Source organism: Mesocricetus auratus, unplaced genomic scaffold, assembly GCF_017639785.1.
Source record: "Mesocricetus auratus isolate SY011 unplaced genomic scaffold, BCM_Maur_2.0 Super-Scaffold_100015, whole genome shotgun sequence".
Lineage (NCBI taxonomy): Eukaryota > Metazoa > Chordata > Mammalia > Rodentia > Cricetidae > Mesocricetus > Mesocricetus auratus.
The window spans coordinates 6,865,034-6,887,396 of NW_024429198.1; the positions used below are offsets into that span (position 1 = coordinate 6,865,034).

At 42.1% G+C, this 22,363-nt stretch overlaps 1 protein-coding gene across 2 annotated transcripts; it reads left to right on the top strand.

Annotated features, from left to right (window-relative positions):
- Positions 1-2,768: 2,768 nt before the first annotated feature.
- Positions 2,769-22,205, top strand: C1qtnf3 (C1q and TNF related 3). Of its 2 annotated transcripts, none has more exons than XM_005078008.4 (6): positions 2,769-3,192; positions 8,520-8,631; positions 11,254-11,408; positions 12,346-12,475; positions 16,664-16,763; positions 19,911-22,205. In XM_005078008.4, exons 1-6 carry the CDS (start codon positions 2,890-2,892, stop codon positions 20,068-20,070), a joined length of 960 nt encoding a protein of 319 aa, XP_005078065.1. In that variant the 5' UTR covers positions 2,769-2,889; the 3' UTR covers positions 20,071-22,205. The 2 variants fall into 2 exon arrangements, with proteins under 2 accessions (XP_005078065.1, XP_005078066.1); XM_005078009.4 differs by having other exon boundaries at positions 2,773-2,973.
- The last annotated feature ends 158 nt before the right edge of the window (positions 22,206-22,363 follow it).

Consider the following 22,363-nt stretch of genomic DNA (forward strand, 5'->3'; position numbering starts at 1 on the left):
GTTGCTTCTGCTAAGGGGTCCGAGGGTCGGATGGGGTGTCCTGTGCCTCTTGTTCAACACCGGGAGGTTTGCTGGCAATCTCGGGTGTTCCTCAGCTTGTAAAAGCATTGCCCTTGATCCTCACCTTCATTTCCACTGTAGGCTGCCTGTGTGCATGTTGTCCGTCCTTGTGTTCAAACTTCTCCTTTTTAATGAGACCACTGTCATATTTGATTAAGGCCCACTCCAATGGTCTCATTGAGATCATCTATGAAAACATTTCAAAATAAATTCATACGCACATGTGTAGGGGACTTTACAGCATCTTTGTCTTGAGATGCACACAATCAACTTGCAACATGGTGGGACCTCTGCTTGTTATGACAGCTTCCTGGCAGATACAGAACTGGTAGTCTATCTGTGGTCTATTGGCAGTCTATTTTACCTCCCTTTGTTGCTTTGTAGGAAGACAGAGAGTACAGAATAGGAGACCAATGAGATCTCTTCCCAATCACCCCATCCCACTGTGTGACACCAAACAAGTCACTTTACCTCTTTGAGTGTCTAATTTTTGCTCCGAAAAATAGGTCAGTTTGCTAAGAAAAGTCAGTGAGCTACAGTATTTGGATGGCATATCAACAAATCATGATGCTATTATTTATTCTCCTTATGTCCAAGAGAGTATGAATCGATGACTCCTGGCACTCACTCATGCTGGGGAAAACTGCTGGAAGCTTCTGGTGTTCCAGTGTCTTGGAGATTCTGACTGGAAGGTCTGAAGTAGGACCAAGGCATCGGTATTTTTAGAAGCCCCTGAGTTTATTTTAATGTGCAGCCAGCTTTGAGAACTACCAGGATGGATGGCAGGCATGAAACCCTAATGAGCAGCTTGCTGTGGCTGGAAGTCAAGAGAAGATGATTTATAGTTATGGAGCAGACAGCACACGCCTGATGGAGAAAGCTAGGGGCAGCTTTTGGAGCACCAGTGGATCAGGTGACCTAGTTTTCACAGCTGTTTCTTGCTTTGTCACATTTTTTCCAGGCCTCCTTGAGGTTGGAGCATCCCACTGAGACACTCTCCTGGGTTATCTTTCTTACTCACTGATGTGTCCTCAGACAGTCTGTGGTCCTGCAGGACTGCCGTCCAGGTCTATGAGGGGATTTCCCGAGAAAATTCAAGCTGGACCACAGTCTGATGTGCTGTTGACATTTGAACAATGTGTGTGTGGGCTCAAAGGAGCCTCCATGGAGGACATCTGAGACACAGCTAGCCCACTGGTGAACTGGAGTGTCTGCCCAGGTGAGAAGGGCCTACTCTGACTACTCATGACACACAACCCCCACTGTCATCTATGGAGCTTTATTTCATAGGAAAACTCTATCACTGTCCCCTAACACTTTCTTTGGATTAATGTGGGTTCTGGAGACAGTTGGTCAGGCAATGAGTGGCAAGATTGGCCAAGGTAGCATTTGCCAATTTGTCCAGTTGAGAGGCAGCAGTTAGTTCTCATGGCCCTATGCTTAAACAGGGCACCGGTGGCAGCTTCTTCCTCACTGTCTCTGGCTGCTCAGTAGGCAACCATGGTTTCTCCACAGAATACTGTCTTGACTGTCTTCTATTGCTGCCTGTGAGCACCCAGATCAAACACTGGGGCACTCATCTCCTTGATGAGCACAGGGTTGCAGCAATCCTTGAGGGAGAGGACCGAAACCTTCTGATGAGTGAGTAATCAATGGAATGACCTATAAATAAAAGCATTTTGTAGCTGGGTGGTGGCAGCACAAGCTTTTCATCCCAGCACTAGGAGGCAGAGGCAGGCAGATCTCTGTGAGTACAAGGCCAGCCTAGTCTACAGAGTAAGTTCCAGCTTAGCCAGAGCTGCTGCACAGAGAAACACTGTCTCAAAGAAAAAAGAAAAAGTAATTTTTAATGGCCATACTATCAACTCTCTAAATTTGCCATCACAAAAGAGGTTAGGAGTGTGCTTTTTTCGTTGGTTTAATTAACACAAGCACCAGAACTTTAAGTGGCAATTCTCTGGGTTTTGAGCCCTTAGAATAGTATATTTGTTGGGTGTTTTCCACCCTTCCTTGGTACTGCTCAGCAAAATTCCATAGGTAGAGAGCAGCCAGAGAGGAAAGTCTTTTAACAAAGACGTAAGCTTGTTTCCACCTAGCAAGAACTTAGATCATCTGGTGTTTAATGTTGGCTTCTAGAGATGCGAGGGAGAAGAAAATAAAGTTTAGCAGAGAGAAACATCTCAGTAAAAACCAGCCTTTGCCCCTGAACTCAGATCAGTCTTTCCCGGTCAACAGACTGCCAGCAACTGCTGGTATCTGGGAGGGAGAATGCGATGCTTGCAGTGGCCCAAAGTGGGGGAGAGAGCAGTCTGTACTACTTAGAGCGAGACCTCTCTCTGCTGACTTGAACGGCTTCCTGCTGTATCTGCAGGGACTGACACAGTTGAGCTGGATTCCCTGGCAAGCTCAAGGGTAGGTTTTTCCAAAAGTCATTTTGGACCACAAATGCACAGCCTTTCCATGTCTAATCATGAAAGCGAACCACTGGCTACACAGTCTCTGTTTCCAGCTGGTTGTGTACACTTTCTTCAGTCTTACACGAAAAATTCATGCCAAGGTGTGACATTTATGAACCCCACCAACTGGACGCCGTGCACACAGACTGTCTTGCCTGTGGTGCAGGAATGTGATGAATGGGGCTGTTCTGTCTGGGAGGAGGGCTGCTGTCACTCTGGCATGACTGCAGCCTTATTTATTACACACCAAAAGTATAAAACCACCCATTCGGCTGCAGCTCTCCTCTCCAGACCTGGCATTTGCCTGAGGCGACCACAGCACCTACAGCCGTCCCCAGCTTCCCAGGGAGATTCTGGGGCTCTGCTGGGAGCCATGTTCAGGAGGCAGATCGTCTGGTGGCACCTGTTGGCTTTGCTCTTCCTCCCATTTTGCCTGTGTCAAGATGAATACATGGAGGTGAGCAGAAGAGCTAACAAAGCGGTGGCCAGGATAGTGCAGAGCCACCAGCAGACTGGCCGTAGCGGTTCCAGGAGGGAGAGAGTGAGAGAGCGGAGCCATCCTAAAACTGGGACTGTGGATAATAACACTTCTACAGACCTAAAACCCCTGAGACCAGATGAGCTTCCGCACCCTGAGGTAGAGGACCTAGCCCAGATCAACCCATTCTGGGGCCAGGTACTCTGAATTCTCTTCTAAGGATTTCTTTGTGAACCTAAATGACTGTTGTTGCTGTTGTTTTAACTATGATTCGTAGAACTGGTGCTTGTGAACATTTTGCCGAACTATTTGTGGGTGTCCCTGGGTTGTCCTGGGATCCAACAGGGATGCCTAGTCATTGGCATGATAAGCTGGGACAGAGTGGCCATAGCACTGCCCCATCAGAACGGGCAGCAGGAGGAGTCTGCTTCTTTTTGTGTTGGGACTTTATTATTATCGTTATTGCTCTGTTGATGCAGAAAGAAGGGCTGACCCAAGTGGATAGATGTTTTGCTGTAGATAATTATTTGTTGATTCTACGAGAATTGGATTCTTTTTAATCCTCTCCAGCAGGGAGAAGCTGCCCTTTGCCTCTGCCAAAAACCACTCAGGCCTGCTTTACTTTGATTTGTGAATTTTCTGTAACATTTCCCTCTAGTGTTTACTTGTTTTGTAGCAGTCTAGGTTGCTAAGCCTTCTTGTTTAGACATTATTTTTAAAAAACTGATTAACTCATTAAAAGGAAAGGAAACAAGAAAAGATTACATATCTAAATTACAAGTTCTTGAATAACTCAGTCTCCAAATGACAGAGCTTGGTTTATTTGTTGAGGCAGAAGCTCAGCATCTGAGGACATTTTCCTTAAGTCTTTTAGGTGACAAAGGAGTCACTAAAGTTTTTTTGGTGCAGGAAATTGCAAACCAGCAAACTTCAATTTAATCAAAAGCAGCAAAAACAGGGAGAAAGTCATTTGTACTTAGGGCCTAAGCATGGCAAATTCTAGTTAGTTGGAATGGAGAGAAGGGTACTGTGAATACATGATTTTTGAAGCAGTGCAAATTATCACAAGAACCATGGACTGGATGCTTTGTAGAGCCCCTGGGACTTCTCACATGGTTGCAACCTATTCCCCCTCCCCCTAAGCCCTGCCACAGACTAAGAAGTCTTGGTTGATTGTCTGGTTCTGTGGATAGACAAGCACCCACATAGACTCAGCAGCAGAACTGGGACATGTAACTGGACCACATAGTGCAGTTTTCAAGTTGCTCTGTGGTGCTTTGTCAGAGTGAGGGTGTAAACAGAGACTGTCTTCTGTCTAAAGATGTTTGCTTCAGTGATCTTCATCTAACTTTTTAATGATCTTCTTCTTCATTTAATTCATGTCCAATCCTCCATCTGGGCTTTCCATCTTGATGGATGGTGTCTTTTCTAGGTGTCCAGTGGGGGTACTACAAGTTATCTTTGATTATTTCCTGGCAACCAGCATCAACTAGGCCACTGACGTCCCAGTTATAGTTTTGATCCACTCTACATTCTAGTCTTCTAGCCCTGGATTCCTGAAGCATCTTCAGATAAAGACCCACATGGAGCTACCCTAGAGATTCAGAGTCAATAGCATCTCGGAAGCTTTTGGTACCATTCCTCTACAAGTGGATACTGATGCATGGACAGAATTTAGGGCCATGGTCTTCCTTCTCTATCTACTTCCCCCCATCCTCTTCTTTATACTAATTCCCCTTTTTCCTATCAATTCCTTCCCAAGCATTTCCCAGTTTTGACTTTTTCCAAGCTGTAGGATAGAGACTGAGACCATAAACACACCCAAGCCTCTACCACCAAGCCACTCTGAAGTGCTCTATCAGGAAAAAAATTGTCAGTGTTTATTCGTCTGTTCATTCATTCATTCAATTTTCAATCTTTTTATTTATTTTTAATTTTTATTAAGTTTTAAAATTAGCATACAAAGCAACAGATTTCATTATGACAATCACTGAACTTTGCTGATATTCAACCAGTCTTTTTCACTTATTTCTTAGCTGAGTTTGATTAAATTCTGTGTGGTAAACAAGGTCAACATACAAAGAAAACTTGGGATAAAAAAGAATAGTGGTGGTCACTGGGCCTTAAAAACTTAGTGAAGAGAAGAGTTAAAAAGACGGCTGTCTACAGCAGAGGTTTAGAGAGTACTAGACGAAAACCCGTGCCACACTGAGGCCTGACGAGCCCATGAGAAGCTGAATATGGCTGGGTCCTGTGCGGCTGGAGGAGACTGCGAATGATCTGAGGGTCTGGAGCAAGGGAGGACTGAACTAGTGCAGGACTTTAGACTAATCGTTGCAGCTGAAAGCTCTGTCTGTGGTAGCAGGGCAGTGAGGTGGTAAGATTTGTGTACCAGCAAGGAGCTGACTATAGTCCACAGTGGGTTGGAGCCAGGAGAGCGCTACTCTCTATATTCTCTTCTTTGGGCACTTTCTTCACCAAAGCCTTACTCCGCTTCCCCTTTTCCTTTCTCTCCCTACCATCCTGTCTCTCTAAGAAAAGAACTGTGGATTTTTTTCTCCAGTTACTAATAGTAGGACTCAGTTCTACAAAATGGATAGAGCTTGTCTTACAGATACCCCTTTCCTCTTAGCTGCTCAACTGCATACTTCCAATGTATAACTACATGATTTGGGAAGGAGGATGGTAAACTTAAGAGGCCATGGATAATAACATCCCATATGCAAATTCTTCCATGGTGAGAATAAAAAGTCTAAATCATATCCTGTCCAACATTAGAGTCCATCAAGAATCTCATGAGAGATCTTGGGAAATGGCTCGATCAGCCTGCTATGCAAGCATGGGACCTGAGTACAAATTCCCAGCACTCACCTAAAAAGCCAGGTGTGGCTGTACACCTGTACACCCGAGACTGGCAGATCTCTGTCGTTCACTGGTCAACCTGCTTAGCTACTGGCTTCAGGCTCAGTGATTCTATCTTGTAGAATACTGGCAGAGGAAGAATACTAACACTCAGGTCTGGTCCCCACACACCACACTCATGAGCACACACCTACACTAGCAAATAGACACGACATATTCTCTCTCTCTCTCTCTCTCTCTCTCTCTGTCTCTCTGTCTCTCTGTCTCTGTCTCTCTTTCCCTCCCTCCCTCCCTCTCTCCCTCTTTATCCCCCTCCCCGCTTCTTTGCTGCACTACCATTGTTCCTCTGAACTAGACCTTGAAAGCCAAGGGCAGATGAAAGGACATGTGGTGAAACACCATAGGAGAAGCATTCAACTAGGAGAACCAGGAGTCTGTTGCACTGGGGGCAGCTTTGTGCTCCCGGAGTTACCCCAGATAGCTTGCACATGCACCACTCATCCTTGTTAGCTTGGAAACTAAGAAACACCATTTCCTATGTTCAGATACTAGATATGTAGAAATGGAAGTATCAGGGCTGTCTCTTGCCTGAGCTGGCTCGACAGATAGAGGTGCTTGTTGTCAAGCCTGATGACCTAAACTCACAAGGTTGTCCTCTGAGTGTCCCATGTGTGTCACAAATGACAAGAAAGAAACCTAATAAAATTATTTAAAATTTAAAAAGTTAAAGGCCTTTCAAAATTATTATTGAAAGTTAAACACAGTAGTATCTTTGCTTGCATCTTAGAACTGGAAAGGAAATTCAGGGCCAGCTCTGACTGATGTCTGGGAATGGTGATTTTCTAAGGCCCCACAGAACTGATCAGGGACACTGGTCCCAGTGCAGTGATTATTCTAGCAGTTCTAAGCATCTCAGTATTTCCATTCTGTTCTTACAGAAATCTTTCCCCCTTTCTCTATCCATGAAACCCATCATTGGCAAAACTCTGGATTCCTGGGGCACAGAAGCTGTATTTTACATTAGCAAATCATTCTAGGAGATGATGAACATACTTCTCAGATGTGCGGTAGGTGGGGTTGGCAGTGGGGCTTGATTTCCAAGTGTCTTCATTTCCAACCAAGTGTATTAGTTGATTTTTTCCTTAGCCAATATGAATTTATACCTGTCTGCGGTTGGGTTTGGCAGACTTAAAACTAAGAGTTATCTCCAGCATATAACTCTTGATCCCTCATCACTGGGTTCTGAGTGGTGGCAGCAGAAGGCATGCACCAGGGCAGGCTACTTAGTCCCTCAACAGGTTTATGGAAAACTTTAGGGAAAGGCAGGACAATGACCAAGCCTATAAGACCAACCGATAAAAGTAAGGTGTAAATGTGTAGTAATGTGAAACCTTCATCCACAGAGAAAACTGGAATAGTAAATTCTTCCCTCTTCTCTCTTTGCCTCCTCATGCCCCATCTTTGTCCTCTGTTCTGTCACTCAATTCCTCCCTCATTTTCTTTTTTTACAATGAATCCCTTAGCAACAATGTCCTGTTTTCAAAACTGTTGAATTGTAATTGGTGTCTAGGGAAGTTTCCACAAGTGTTTTGCATGACACAATTAAAAGGCAAGTTGCCAGTGCAGACAAGAATCCAGATTTGACATGTTCTGACTCTCCCCACAGTCAGCTCACTAGGCCTTCAGTTTCTTCACAGGAAGAGTACACTTTAGAATTTTATCTTTGCATAAATAAGAATTTTACTGGAAGCCACAGTTGAGCATACATAGTACCCATTTGCACTCCTTAAATATTAGTTTGCACAGTAAGATAATCACTTTAAATTTAGAGGAAGAATGTGTGAAATGTTAAACACTTACAATGAAGTTAAAGCTGTTCAAGGTGTAAATAACAAAAATTGATCGGATGAATGCAGTTAACAGCAATTTACTGAATTCTTGAAAACTGCCAAGAGAGCAGATTTTGAATGTACTCATCATGCGAAAGCAAGTGAGGTAATGCATATGTGCATGAACTAGCTATTCGACAAGGATGTACAGGTGATACATCTGTTGTATGTGATAACTATATTTCTACTTTTCAATTTAAAAATAAATACATAAATGTACAGACTAAAGAATACTTTGTTTCCCCAGCAATTTGTGCTCTCTAGAGGTTTGGGAAGGTGGAGTTACAGCGTTCCTGAGACCTCTAAGACATTATCAGGAGTGTGGTGTTTAGTAGTTGCACTGAAGTTGTTGCTTGTTTGCTTTGAGGGATACCGTAGTCTAATTGTAGTCGAGACTTCTGGGTATTGAGAGAGAGAATAGGCTTCCTCTTCTGAATGAGATTATGCTTTTGCTGTCACAAACTTGCATGGGCAGATGCTGTCCAAGACATCTGCCTAACCCTCCCCATTCTCTGCACAGGCCTGTCCTCACACACCCCCAAAGCACATCTGTGTGGAGCTCCTGTTGCCTTTACCTTCGATCACCCACTCACCTTAACTTCTCCCTAGCTCCCATTCCACAGATATTCCCAATGTCCCAGACTGTTTTTTTTTTTCTGATGTGACTGTGAGTTAAGTTAAACTTATCTAAGGGTGAAGACCAGAGGGATCGAAAAAGTTCATAAGTTCTCATAAATATCTTTACCTGGAGTTTCTGTTTTCATCATTTTTAAGTCTCCACAAACTGGAGGATTGCCCCCAGACTGCAGCAAGTGTTGTCATGGAGATTATGGATTCCGTGGTTACCAAGGGCCCCCTGGACCTCCAGGCCCTCCAGGCATTCCAGGTAAGGACACACAGTTTGCACTGCAATTTCAACAATAGATTGTGTCAAAAACAGATGTCAAGAGCAAATGCAAATACTTGGGGTTGACATATATTGAGTATGCACAGGAAATGCAAAGATAAAAAATCTAGCAGGGGAGTTGGGTTGATTGGGTCAGCTCAAGTGAACAACTCTATAGCATTTATTCTTTACACTACTCAGAGAATCCAAGAGGCTTCAGATATGCATGATGAGACTCAAAGGAGGGGAGATTCTTCACCAGCCTGTGGATGGAGTCACTTACTGAGAACTGAGACCCACCTTAGCATCTCTATACAAGTCACCTTCTGTTACTATTGCAAATTCCTTAGATAATCAACTTACATAGAGAAGAGGTTTATTTTGCTAATGAATGTGAAAGTTTCTCCCATAGCTGTCTGAGACTACTTTTGGGCCTGTAGTGAGGCAGTACTTCCATGATGGGGGAGCTGAGGTGGAGTAAAGCCACTCACCTCATGATAGCCAGGAAGTGAGAGAGTAGAAAAGACCAAGTTCCTACAATCTTCTTCAGACCACACAGTCCTCAGTGACCTTTAACCTCCAAGTAGACCACACCCCTTGGTGTTTACACCACTTCCCAACAGCACCACACTGGGGATCAAGCCTCTAACATACAAACTTTGAAGAGACATTTATCTAAACCACAGCAATCAGTATTTCTGTCATAGTGTACTTTACACAACACACCATAACTTTCCTTTAAAAGTTAAAAGTATTAAATGAAGGCAGGTAGAAAGGAAAGCTAACTGAATGTCACTCTGCTAACCACTGAGGGGTATGACTTCCTGTGTCATTTTAGGCTTAGGCACTTTTTATTTATTTATTTACCTATATAATTTATTTATTTAATTTTACTGATCTTTGTTGTTTCCAGTTGATTTCCATGACTCACTTGGACACATGAGCACATTTTTTGGACTCTGGCAGCGTGTGACAGTCTCAGATGCTTCTAGAGAAGTGATTCTCAACCTTCCTAATACTATATGATCCTTTAATATAGTTCCTCATGCTATGAAGACCTCTAGTCTTAAAATTATTTTTGTTGATACTGCATGACTAGTTGTGCTACTGTTATATGCAAATATCTGATATTTCTGATGGTTTTAGATGACCCCCAGAGGAGTCACAGCCCAGAGGTTGAGACCCACTGCTCTAGATCCATGGTCAACCTCTGTGTTAGATTGTTGCTATAATGAACTGGGTGGGCAGAGAGTAGACCTTTCTCCTTGCCCCTACCCCTGAGGGGTTCCTTCTACAAGAAGTCTGTTTGTGTTCTCTGACTTTCCCCCATTCATGTTAATAATTATCAAAGTTGGATTAACTCTTTTGTACCTCTCATGTGAAACCAAATTTATATAAAAACAACAACAGCAACAAAAGGCACCCCAAACCTGACACTATACTTAGACCTATGTCATTGTCCACCAGAGGCTTCCATTCACACTGCCGATGATAGGGAGCAAAGGATCTTTAGATTCGTTGACCTCCTGTGACATTATAGGGCAAGCTGGCTTTGGTTAAACGTTTCCCAATAGGAAGCATCTTTGTCACAGAACACTTTAACCTAACAGTCAAAGTTCATTGTTCTGGAAGCATTGCAAGCCTAATTTAGTGCCCTGTCAAAGATAACATACAAAGTATAATGCAGAAGACCCTGAAGTTTTAACAAATATGGAAATAAGAAATAGGTGCAGAGCCTGACCCTTGCTTTGAAAAATTATTATGTTATTTTACAAGTTTTTCTCCCCATTATAGAATTGCTTCAAATCTTTGGCAGAAGACTTGAGGAGATGGAAAAACATATAGAACAATGCAAAATCACTAATGTTGCATCCATTCAGGAAAAACTATATATAATTGTGGATAACAAATAGAATAAGTTTTTTTCTCTATGGAAATAACACGTAAACACATAATGATTCAAACTGAAATAGTGCAATGCCATCCCTATTTATTTACAAACTTAACTAAAAATATCACTTATGTTTATTGTAACTTTGATCCTTTAAAATATTTTCATGAATATATAATGTAATAAAATGCAGCCATCCTAGCACTGGTGGGTATTTTGTTTGTTAATCTGCACTGTTTCCAATGGTAATGTGATGGTGAGTCTTCTACACAGCCTTTCACTCAATGCTTGCTTTAGAGAGAAGCATGCTTTGGAGTCTTAGTCTCTATGGCTATTTCAAAGCCTAAAAGAGCACTCACGGCGGGGGGGGGCCTGCTCTGGATGAAATGACACTCTGGAGATCCTCCAAGGAGTGCCTCACCCTTCCTGGGGATCAGAGTGGGGATTGGTTGGGGGACTGGGGTGCCTGGTGAGGGGGGCAGGGGAGAGGGGAGGGAGAGGGAGCTGGAATTGACATGTGAAGCAAACTTGTTTGTTTCTAATTTAAATAAAAAATGAAAAAAAAAGAGCACTCACTGGATGCCCTTTAAAGGGCTATGGTAAGGGTTGTTTTCATGGTCTCCTCTTACAATTAGTTTGGATATTTTTGAAGGAAGGAGTTGTGTTTCTCTAAAAATGCACAGTGGCAAGAGTGAATCAGCTTTTTCTTATATAATTGCTGATTTTTAAAGGAAACCATGGAAACAATGGAAATAATGGCGCCACTGGCCATGAAGGGGCCAAAGGTGAGAAAGGAGACAAAGGAGACCTGGGACCCCGAGGGGAGCGGGGGCAGCATGGCCCCAAAGGAGAAAAGGGCTACCCAGGGGTGCCACCAGAACTGCAGGTAAGTCACCCTCTGCATATCTCCAGGCGACTTCTAACGCTGTCTGAACACAGGGACCAAAAAGGTTCCAGTGAACAAGCCTTCACTCATCTTGGGGACATCTCCGTTTCACTTTGCTAATTTCCATGGAAGGATGTTTGCATCAGGTATATTCTCAAACACAGCTCTGAGAGCATTCTTAGGAAAGGGTATTTATTGAGTGAGAAATTCAATGCTCCCATAGGACCAAACAGCCAAAAACATGACCCTGCTTTACAGGTGAGACAATGGGTTAGATAAGAGGGTTTTAACCAAGTTGCACTGAAACCTTTAAACATATACATGAATGGCTAAGCATCTACTTATATTTTATTTGCTAATCTGTGTTGCCTACTTTTACTGTGTGTTGCCTACTTTTTAATTTATGCATGAAAAGACATTTCCCTAGGGTTAACAAAAATTAAGAAGTTGTTTAATCATCAGTTTCTCTAATCATGTAATATACCAACATGCATCCAATACTACAGCCTGAGAACTTCATCCAAATTTTTCTAGTTTTACTTGATAACAGAATTTTAATTTTTCTTGTTTTGTTTTTTCTAGATAGGGTTTCTCTGTATTGCATTGAAGGCTGTCCTTGAACTAGCTCTTGTAGACCAGGCTAGTCTTGAACTCAGAGATCCATCTGCCTCTACTTCACGAGTGCTGGGATTAAAGGCATGAGCCACCACCGCCCAGCTGGACTAGTAGTTTTTAAAATATGTTCAGAACTGTTAATGTGGACTAATATCTATATGATATAAAGCACATTAAATTATTGTAATTCATTTACTTATTTATCTATTGTTTGGTATTTATATTCAAGCTTTCCATCACAAATAACGTTGCAATAAAATTACCTGTACGAGGATGTTTTTCTTTAAGACAAATTTGGACTGATCACCAGCTTTCTCCTTAGATTGCATTCATGGCTTCTCTAGCAACGCACTTCAGCAATCAGAACAGCGGCATCATTTTCAGCAGTGTTGAGACCAACATTGGAAACTTCTTTGATGTCATGACTGGTAGATTTGGGGCTCCTGTATCAGGTGAGATGTAAACATCAATGAATGAAGCCATCAAAAGAGAAAGGAGGGAGGAGGGAGAGAAAGAAGAAGATGTGGGGTTTGTTTGTAGGAGCGTGGAAGTGTTTGGAGCTGCAGGCTAAAAAAGCCCTAGACTACTGTGAGCAGACCTTAGTAGAAGTTTCTGGAAGCAGTTTGGAAGGCCAGAGTGCCCACAGGAACACAGACTTCACGGGGTGGAGGAACAGTTAAAGGGATTCTTGATCCAATATAGCCACCCATGGAAGTGTTTTCCCAGAGTCAGCCTCAAAAACACATAAAGGCTTCTACAGCTGTGGTGCAGGGTGGGCCAGCCTATGTTTTGAGTTGGCAGTAGAAGTTGGCAGCATCGTTCTCATGGTATTGGTCTTGCAGACATTAAAGATATGAGTCATTGGGACATAGAGTCTTTTGCACTCTGGTACCAAGGGTCCAGAGAGCCTCTGAGGCCATCCAGTGTGTACAGGGTCCGAGCCCCTACAAAGAAAACTTGAAAGGCTGCTTCATGAAGCTATGAAGGTAAAGCTCAAGTTGCAATGGCTTCCCTAGAACATTGGAGATGCTACAGGGGGCTGAGTTGGAAGGGTGGGACAGCCGAAGCCCTTCAAAGCCAGACAGTTCTACCACAGACCTCAGATCCCTGCCTGGGAGCTGTAGGGTTGGTGCTTGCCCTAGTAGGTTTTGGTTTTGCTCCCCTTACTCCCTTTTAGAATGGGAATATTTACTCTGTGTCATTATGTTTGAAGTATGCAACTTGATTTTGACCTGTGCAGAGACCCACAGTTAAGAGAATACCTTGGTTCTAGAAGAGAATACTTTGCACTTGTGATCACAGTTGGGGCTATTAAGGACATTAGAGACTTTAAAAGTCCAAGTAATTGCATTTTGTGTTGTGAGACAGCCGTGAGCCTGTAGAGGTCCAAGGCAGAATGTGGAGAGTGAACATGAAATGTCTCCTGGAAGACTATGTTTGAACACGTGGTCCTCAGATGGTGGCATTGTTTTCAAGGTTGTGAACCCTTTAGGGGGTGGGGTGTGGGATGGGCGGCTGGAGGATGTAGGTCACTAAGGCCAGGCCTTGAGGCTTGAGTCTGGGCCCATGTCCTGTCTGGCCTCTGCCTTCTGGCTGCAGTGGCACTGCATCACATCAAGCTGGTGATGTCACACCTTCTCTGCCATGATAGACCGCATTCCTCTTAGCATGAGGAATAATGATGAGTCGAAATTACTTTCTTCCCTTGAATTGCTTCTTTTCAGGTATTTGGTCACAACTATTGGAAAAATAATTAATATAACCAGGATATCCCAATGTCCTAGTTTCTAGTTCCTTCTCTTGTCTGGTTATTTCTACCACAGGTTTTTTACTTCTGTTTTAGAAAAGCGCCATTTGCTTTATTGGTACATATTTGGCAATATCATCGCTCATCTGGTATGTGGCAACATGTCCTTTTGGTATTAGTCATCCATTGGATAACTCTTGCTGTTCTTTCTACTTTTTTTTTTTTTTGGTTTTTACGAGACAGGGTTTCTCTGTATTGTTTTGGAGGCTATCGGTCCAGCCCGGCCTCGAACTCACAGAGATCCGCCTGCCTCTGCCTCCTGAGTGCTGGGATTAAAGGCGAGCGCCACCACCGCCCGGCTGTTCTTTCTACTTTTAAGAAGTAGCTGATGACTGAATGATCTGGCTTCTCCTAGACCAACTATTTGTAGGAGACTGTTGGCAAAGGACCCAGGCAACCTTGAATGTGTGACATTTCAATGCCTCTTCTTGCTGCCAGGGGATTGATTTTTTTCTTCGTATTAATTCTTCTCTCATACAATACATGCCAACTGCAATTTCCCTCCCTCCACTCCTCCAAGCCGCCCCCCCACACTCTCCAGATTCACCACACCTCCATTTCCCTTAAGAAAAGGCCTCCCAGGGTTACCAACAGGGCATAACAAGTTTCTTAGGCAGGGCTGCTGTGTGTATTTATCCTGTGTGGCCACAGTTCCTCTGCCTCCTCATACTTCCTGAGAAAGACTTTGGAGCCAGTCTTTCAGCAGCCTGTTATTGCTGGCAAATCCTGATATTGGCCACTGCAGCAACACCTTGGCCTTCTATTTTTTTTTTCTAGCAAACTGCCCCTTAGGCCTGATCCCAGGACTGTCTTTCAGTACTTGAGAGTGGCCTTTCTCCATCAGGGAGTATATTTTCCCTGGCAGGGTTGAGATCTACTTTCCCTTGTTCCTAGAAGCCCTGCCCAGCTTCCTGCTTTGGGCAGTATCTTGACATACTTGAGGGGCATCAATTTTCTTCAGTGTCCTAGTTTTGCATAAATTTGACAGTTTTTCAATTTCTGGTATTCAGTTTTCTTTCCTTGTTACCCTCCATGATATATACAGGGGGGAAATATTGGAATGAATGCAGTGGCCATGTTAAACATACACATAAGCTTCTAATGTGTGCTTTAGTTTATTTCACCCCGTTTAAGTAAGAAATGGCCTAATGCATTCAACTACAGAGACAATCTGTTAATCATGTTTCAGTCAGTGTCACTTTTGTGACTTTTCTGCTCTGGGGGCTTTACGTTTCCTGGAACAATTTTTTGCAAATTGCGATGTGCCACAGATAAGTGCCTAGCTATCTTGGGTCAATGCTCCCCTGAGTTCAATGACTCCAGAATAAAATTATTTTTGAGATCTCTTGGTTGGATGCCATTCTGATGATAACTTATAATTTGAATCCTCACACTGTTTATTTTTTAATGTCACCAGTGATTACAAACTGATGATCATCTTTCCCACTTTTAAATTTGATAAGATAAAGCTGAGATTTGCAGTTAGAGCAACTCGAAGACTTGAAAACCAGAGAACAAGTGAATCACCTCCCATTTCCTTGTAGAGAGAACCTGTACATGATACAGGTTCACTTCTGCAATACTTTTTTTTCCAAGACATTGTTTCTCTGCATTGCTTTGGAGGCTGTTTGGAACTAGCTCTTGTAGACCAGGCTGTCCTCGAACTCATAGAAATCTGCCTGACTCTGCCTCAAGTGCTGGGATTAAAGGAGTGCACCACCAATGCCCCACTACTTCTGCAATTCTAATTCTCATTATTTACCATCTGGTTTCTTAGTGTGCTCTTTCTAAAGAGTTTCTGCAATCTAAATTTATTTATAGTATCATTTTTAAAGGAAGACTACTGTATTTTCCTGTTATTTTGATTATAAATTTACTTTCTGGAGGCACTGAAAATTGTTGTGTGTGTAAAATGAAATCCTATAAAATGTAAAACACTAGACCATGTACAAACTATTTCTTGGAGTCCTTTGATTTTCATCTGTCTTTGCTTTTCCTCTATGAACCTATCTCTAGGTATTTGAATGGGTATTACTGATTGCCATCAAATATTCCTGCCCAACACTTAACAACGCATGAATGTTCTGTGGCTTGGCTCAATATCAGATGGAACCTTATAGCTGATGTCTTCGTAGAAAGGAAATAGGTATTTGGAAAGAAATATGAATGGCCCATTGTGTTTTTTTCTTGTAGGTATTTCTGTTTATTTTTTCTCTTGTACAGCTAGTAGTTAAAAAACCGTAACATGCAAATCAGTAAGAATATTCTTTTAGTAACAAAGTGTTGTGGCAGAGATAAAGTTGAATGTTTTATTAAAACATTACTGACTTACAATGGGTCTCTGAGAAATGACCCAAACTGTATCTTTAGAACTATGAAACACTGACTTGTGTGCTGATATTTCACCATCTTGGTTACATCTGGGAATGTAGTTGTCCATTTTAATTTCATGTTTGACTAATTTTAGTAATGATTTTGTAATCTTACTATGCATAAATAGGAAATACACTGAGTTAAAAATAATCAAAGTGCTGGGTGATGGCAGTGCACATCTTTAATTCCAGCACTTCAGAGGTAGAGACAGGTGGATCTCGATGAGTCAGAGTCAGCCTGGTCTACAAAGTGAGTTCTAGGACAGCCAGGACTGTTACACAGAGAAACCCTGTCTTGAAAAACCAATAAAAAATCAAAGCATTTTGAAGGGGAGCAAATGAAAGAATATTTATATGAACGGGCCACGAAACCACATAATACACAGAACACAAGGCCTTGTGTGAAACCACTGACTCAATGTGTATGGGTGAGTGAATGAGGAAATCCATGTTCTTTCCAGGTGTGTATTTCTTCACCTTCAGCATGATGAAGCATGAGGACGTGGAGGAGGTGTATGTGTACCTTATGCACAATGGCAACACAGTCTTCAGCATGTACAGGTGCGTCATGTCTTCGGTCACAGGTCTCCCCAGTGCTGCCATCACTTGAACAGAGGAAGTCCAAGGACAGGGAAGAGCTTAGGAGTTAACAGGGCCTAACAAAACCATTTTGCTCTCTACGAGAATCCCGCTATTTGGTCAGGTTATCACCCTTGCTTGGGAAGAACAGTAATGAACTTATCAAGTGATACGAGACTGTGAACAAATGACCAGCAGCACTCCTCTTAGCCACCAATCAGAACTTTCTTTCACTTATTATTTTTCCCTATTTATTTGGTTTCTTCTGCTTTCCTTCTCCCCCTTGCCTGAAGCCTGGCACTATTAGCAGTCTTCACAGCCTGCATGGCTGACTGAGGAGGTTAGCCTCAGGTTAGACCAGGTCCTTCCTTACACTGTGCCTTTACTGACACTGATCACCTTGGCCCCAGAGCTCCTTGGGGTGAAATGTTTCAGAAAGTACTATATCATGCTCTGTTGTTAGGACAGGCAGAGAGCCAGCATCCTGTCTGTGAAAACCTTTTTGGCTCTAATGTTTCCTCTGTAATTTTTTCCCTCTGTAATTTTTATCACTTGTCATGATTGCTTCTAGAGTCTGGCCTGAGTCAAAGCAGGTAATACTGTTGTTAGAGATTCAGAACACAGTGGCTCAGACACACCAGTACCTTGAGCAATCCAGGGCAAGGGTTCCAGGATGGGGAAGTAGGGTGGCAGAAAGGGTAGAAGAGAGCATTGTAAAGTGGTGGGGTGGAGCTATTCCTCCTGTTTGCTTTTCGTTTTTATTTTCAGGGATGCTGGCTGATGGAGCAGCTTAGACATCTAAAAAGCTGACTTCAAAAATTCTCACTGGTCATGGTCATTTCTGGAGTCAGAAGGAGCAAAGAACAAACTGTGAACATTTTAATTTGGCATTTTATTCAATGAATTTAATCCCTCTGTTTCCAGCCCTACCTAGGCAGCCTGAGGGCAGTAAAAGGAACTAGGACAGTTCCTGTGTAGGAGGGCATTCACTACTTTTCCCATCGCTGTGACCTATGTCACTTGCAAAGAAGCAACTTAAGGGAAAGTTCATTGAGAGGACTAAGAGCAGCACAGCAGGGACAGGAGGAAAGAGTTCCCTGTAGGAGCTGTGTGTGGCAGGGCTCCTCGTACTTCAGTGGCCCAGGAACATGGAAATCCAAGTTAGAGGATCTAGAGATAACAGGCACTCAAGGGAACACTGTTACAACCTACTTTCTCCAGCTACACTCCACCTCCAAAAGATTCCACAACCTCCAAAATCATTCTACTAGCTGGGGATGAACTATTCAAATGCACGAGCCGGTGGGAGACATTTTCTATCAAATCCATAACCAGGAGAGAATGAATTCTGGTGAACAGCCTGCCCTCTCAAGGGACCCGATTCCCAAACAGCCATCCAGCTCATTCTCCTTCCATAGCACACACCTCCCTGTCTTGGTCAACATGAGAGAGAGCCTATACCAGTTCGAACCCACAGTTCAGAGATGAATAGTCCTTTCATAAGTCAGCCCTCCACGGGTTTTCTCTTTGACTTCTGATTCTGTCCTTTGAAGGGTGTTCTTGTCTACTTTTCTCCATGGCCACATCCAAAGTCTTAGGGCTTTTTCATGTCCCACTTCCTGCTGGTAGAAATCTGAGAACTAAACCAAATATCCCAAGTCTTTCTAGTCCAGTCAGGGTCTTTGGCAATGGTTTCCTTAGAATACATAAGGTGCTTGCTCTGTTTGCTCAAAGTCAGTGACATGTTAGTGAATCATATCCAGTACACTTTCTGGACAGTTAGCCTGTTACACTTGTGACTCTTGGTTGCTTTGTCCTTTTCTAAGTGCAGTCATTATTACCAAGATAAAATAGTACATTTGGTTAGAAAGATAACATTTTCTATCTATGAAATAAGTGGAATGTGACTCCAAGTGAAAGTTCCTAATGGGAATGCATCAGCTCTGTCTTGGCTCCTCAGGTATAAAAACACCCCCTTTCTTTCATTTGTTTGTTTTCAACCTTGTTAGAGTCCTGATTGTCTGAACTCTATTTATCTATTCTCCAAATTCATCTTTTAAAAGAAACATCTTGTAAAAGCTGCAAAGAGTATTTACCTCTTTTGAATCCTTTGCTTAGGTGGAGAGTGTATATTGGACTTATGTTACCATGATTTTTCCAAATATCCTCCAACCATAACATGGTGTCTCAGTTACTATTCTATTGCTGTGAAGAGACACCACTATCAAGGCAACTTATAAAAGAAAACATTTAAGTGGGGGCTTTCTTATTGTTTCAGAGGCTAAGTCGTTGAAGATCATGGTGGAGCTACCATCCTGATCCACATGTTGATGAGAGAGAGAGAGACAGAGACAGAGACAGAGACAGAGACAGAGACAGACAGACAGACAGACAGACAGAATAAATAAATATGAGACTGACTGGGCTTGACATGGGCTTTAGAAACCTCAAAGACATCCCCCCAACGACACACCTCTTCTAACAAAGCCACACCTACTAATCCTTCCTAATCAGTACACTGGGGACTAGGTATTCAAATACATGAATCTATAGGGGTCATTCTCTTTCCAACCAACACACATCAGTCATTATCTTTCACCTGACAGTATTTATTTCCACACTCCTCCTGCCTGGTTGTTAGCAAGTTTATTTTCATTTTGGTTGTTGATAGTACCTTCCTTGAATACCAATTCCAGATTGGTGAGAAGAAAATAAACCCTTGTATAAATAGGCTCTATGTAAAGGTTGAAAGATAGTAGAGCTTTCCTTTTTCCTTATCTAATAGTCTGGGGAAGTCTGGTAAGATAATCCTGGGCGTATATTCCCTGTCTAAGTAGGAGTAAGAGAGTTGTCTTCTACATAGTAATGGTCAAGATGGCAGATGTTTACAAATGGCTTTCAAGGCCACTATTGCAATTGTTGTTGATGTCCTAGCAGAAAGGGAAAAGAAAGGAGAAAGTAAGTTTTATTGGACAGTTCTAGAAGTGGTTCATGCTATTCCCACTTGCATGCCATTTAGAGAACTTAACACATGACTATACCTAAGGTATAGAAGGTAGGGACAGAATATGCTCAAGATCTGGGTTGGCATGGCAAATACTAAGTAGTGTGTCCTTCTCTTTCTTCCAGCTATGAAACAAAGGGGAAATCAGATACATCCAGCAACCATGCAGTGCTCAAATTGGCCAAAGGGGATGAAGTCTGGCTGAGAATGGGCAATGGTGCCCTCCATGGGGACCACCAGCGCTTCTCCACCTTCGCAGGCTTCCTGCTCTTTGAAACTAAGTGACAGGAAGGATAGGATAGCTCCACTTTGGGGGGAGACTTGTAGCTGAGCTAGGATTGTTATGATTTGAGTGATGTTGAGTTGGGGGTTCTATATGGAGTATCTAACTGTTATACTGGGCACACTGCTACTTGTCCTACTGGTATACCAATAATGTTGGATGAATCAGAAGCTCAGAAGAATAGACCACAAGGTAACATTTCCAGATGACCTTGGGAAATACTCAGCATTTTTGTCACTCTTCCCTACATGTTTGAAGGAACTGTCACCTGATGCAGGTTGGAAATAATTGTTCACCTCAAAAACAGCATATGCAAAGAGTTTTGGTGCTCTGTTTAAATGTAGTATCAGCTTTGGAGTCAACCAAGTTCTAGTTCATTGTTCTTCACAATATTTCAGAGAACAGCCTGATTATGGCCGGGCTAGGGCAAGAATAAGGACACTTTTCAGAACGTATCTAGAGAAACACTTGTGAAGTCTAGGTTTGGAAATAGCATTTGGTTTAGTGGGTTTGTGTTTTTATATTCATGAATAAATTATAAGAAAGTGTTAATCATTTCAGATAACTTTTAAATAGTAAAATTATTTGCAATGCCCACAAATAATTTTTGGCTCCTCTTTAAAAACATAAGCAAACATGTAAATTAATATTGAGTTCTAGCAGCTTAGATTTTCAGATTTAAATTTCCTCATAATCCAGAACTGGGTTTATCATATCGGGCTTGCCAGATCTTCCTTTTGCTACTGCATCTCTTGGACTGTAGTAGGGCTCTCTTGACTCTGCACAACCACCTGAGGTAAGCTTAAGATGATATAGTACAGATGTTATCCTATTTTTTAAATTTGAGAACTATCCCCAAATGTTTGTTTTATATATACCATGTTATGCTGAAGGACTTGTGATCATAATTATATATAGGTAGACCAATGGATGCAAAATATAAATGTATTCCATTCAAGAGACACATAATAACACATTATAAATGTTTGTAATGAAAGTGATATTTCCTTTATTACCATACTTGACTAACATTCACAAAGCAGTTTTAATATGCCACAGTGTTATAGAAGGTCCTAGTTGGTTTTTGCCTAGCTATCCCCACTCTGTAATTTATAAAAAAGGATTAAATTTGTCGTCAAAACACCTTCATAGAATGTGCCGTAAGTTAGTACTCACAGAAAGTACCACATATACATAAATATACATACATGTGTGTGTATTATGAATTGTCTAGGCTCAAGCCTAGGCCTTACACATGCTAGGTATGTGCTCTTCTACTGAGCTACATCCCCAGTACCCAAGCTTGTTTCATTGTAGAAAGTATCATTGCAGTGTGTTTACCCTAGTGCCAAATCGTATTTAAAATGCACCAGTGAGATTCGTATCTGAAAAAAATTATATAATCAATTCTCTTTAAAGCAATGAGTCCTTAATTTATTTTATACAGCAATTTAAACATACACATAGACATTTAAACCACCTGATTTCCTTCAAGTTATCACCCTATAGCTAGAGGCAATGAAAGTCAAGGAGGGCTGTCCTATTGGCTAATTCATCGTCTTCCACATTCAGTCCAACCTTGACCCTATACTTTTCACCCACAAACTTGTTTAAACTCTTCCTAAGTTTGCATCTAGTACTCTTTTAAAGTGGATAGTTACGCGGGGCGGTGGTGGCGCATGCCTTTGATCCCAGCACTTGGGAGGCAAAGGCAGGAGGATCTTTGTGAGTTCAAGATCAGCCTGGTCTACAAGAGCTAGTTCCAGGAGAGCCTACAAAGCCACAGAGAAACCCAGTCTCAAAAACTAAAACAAAAACAGATAATTATTTGCCATTATCAGAAAATATTTTCGTGATTTAGTGTGTACTTTTATGTCCAGAGCTGTGGGGTCACAGGGTTAAGAGTTACTGTGATCAAATGCCACAAACATTTCACAGAAGTGCCAAAGATATTGGACTGTTACATAATGACCAAAGAAATGTCTTATCTGAAGATTATCTACTACCTACTAAGTGTCTTGGAGGAAAATTCTGGCATAACTTTAGATGAAATTGTAGCAAAAAATACATAAGCATTAGATGAAACTGTAGCAAAAATACATAAGCATATGTGGAAATAAACACACTTTTTTGATGATCCCGTTTTTTTTATTGTTCTTAATAAGCACAATTGTCACACAATTGCAAACCATGTGGTTAATGTAAAGTAAAACATTTTCCTGACAGTGTTAACAGCCATACAACTCAGAGATGTTCAAACAGCAAAGGTCACCTGTCTCCACAAGACTCCACTTC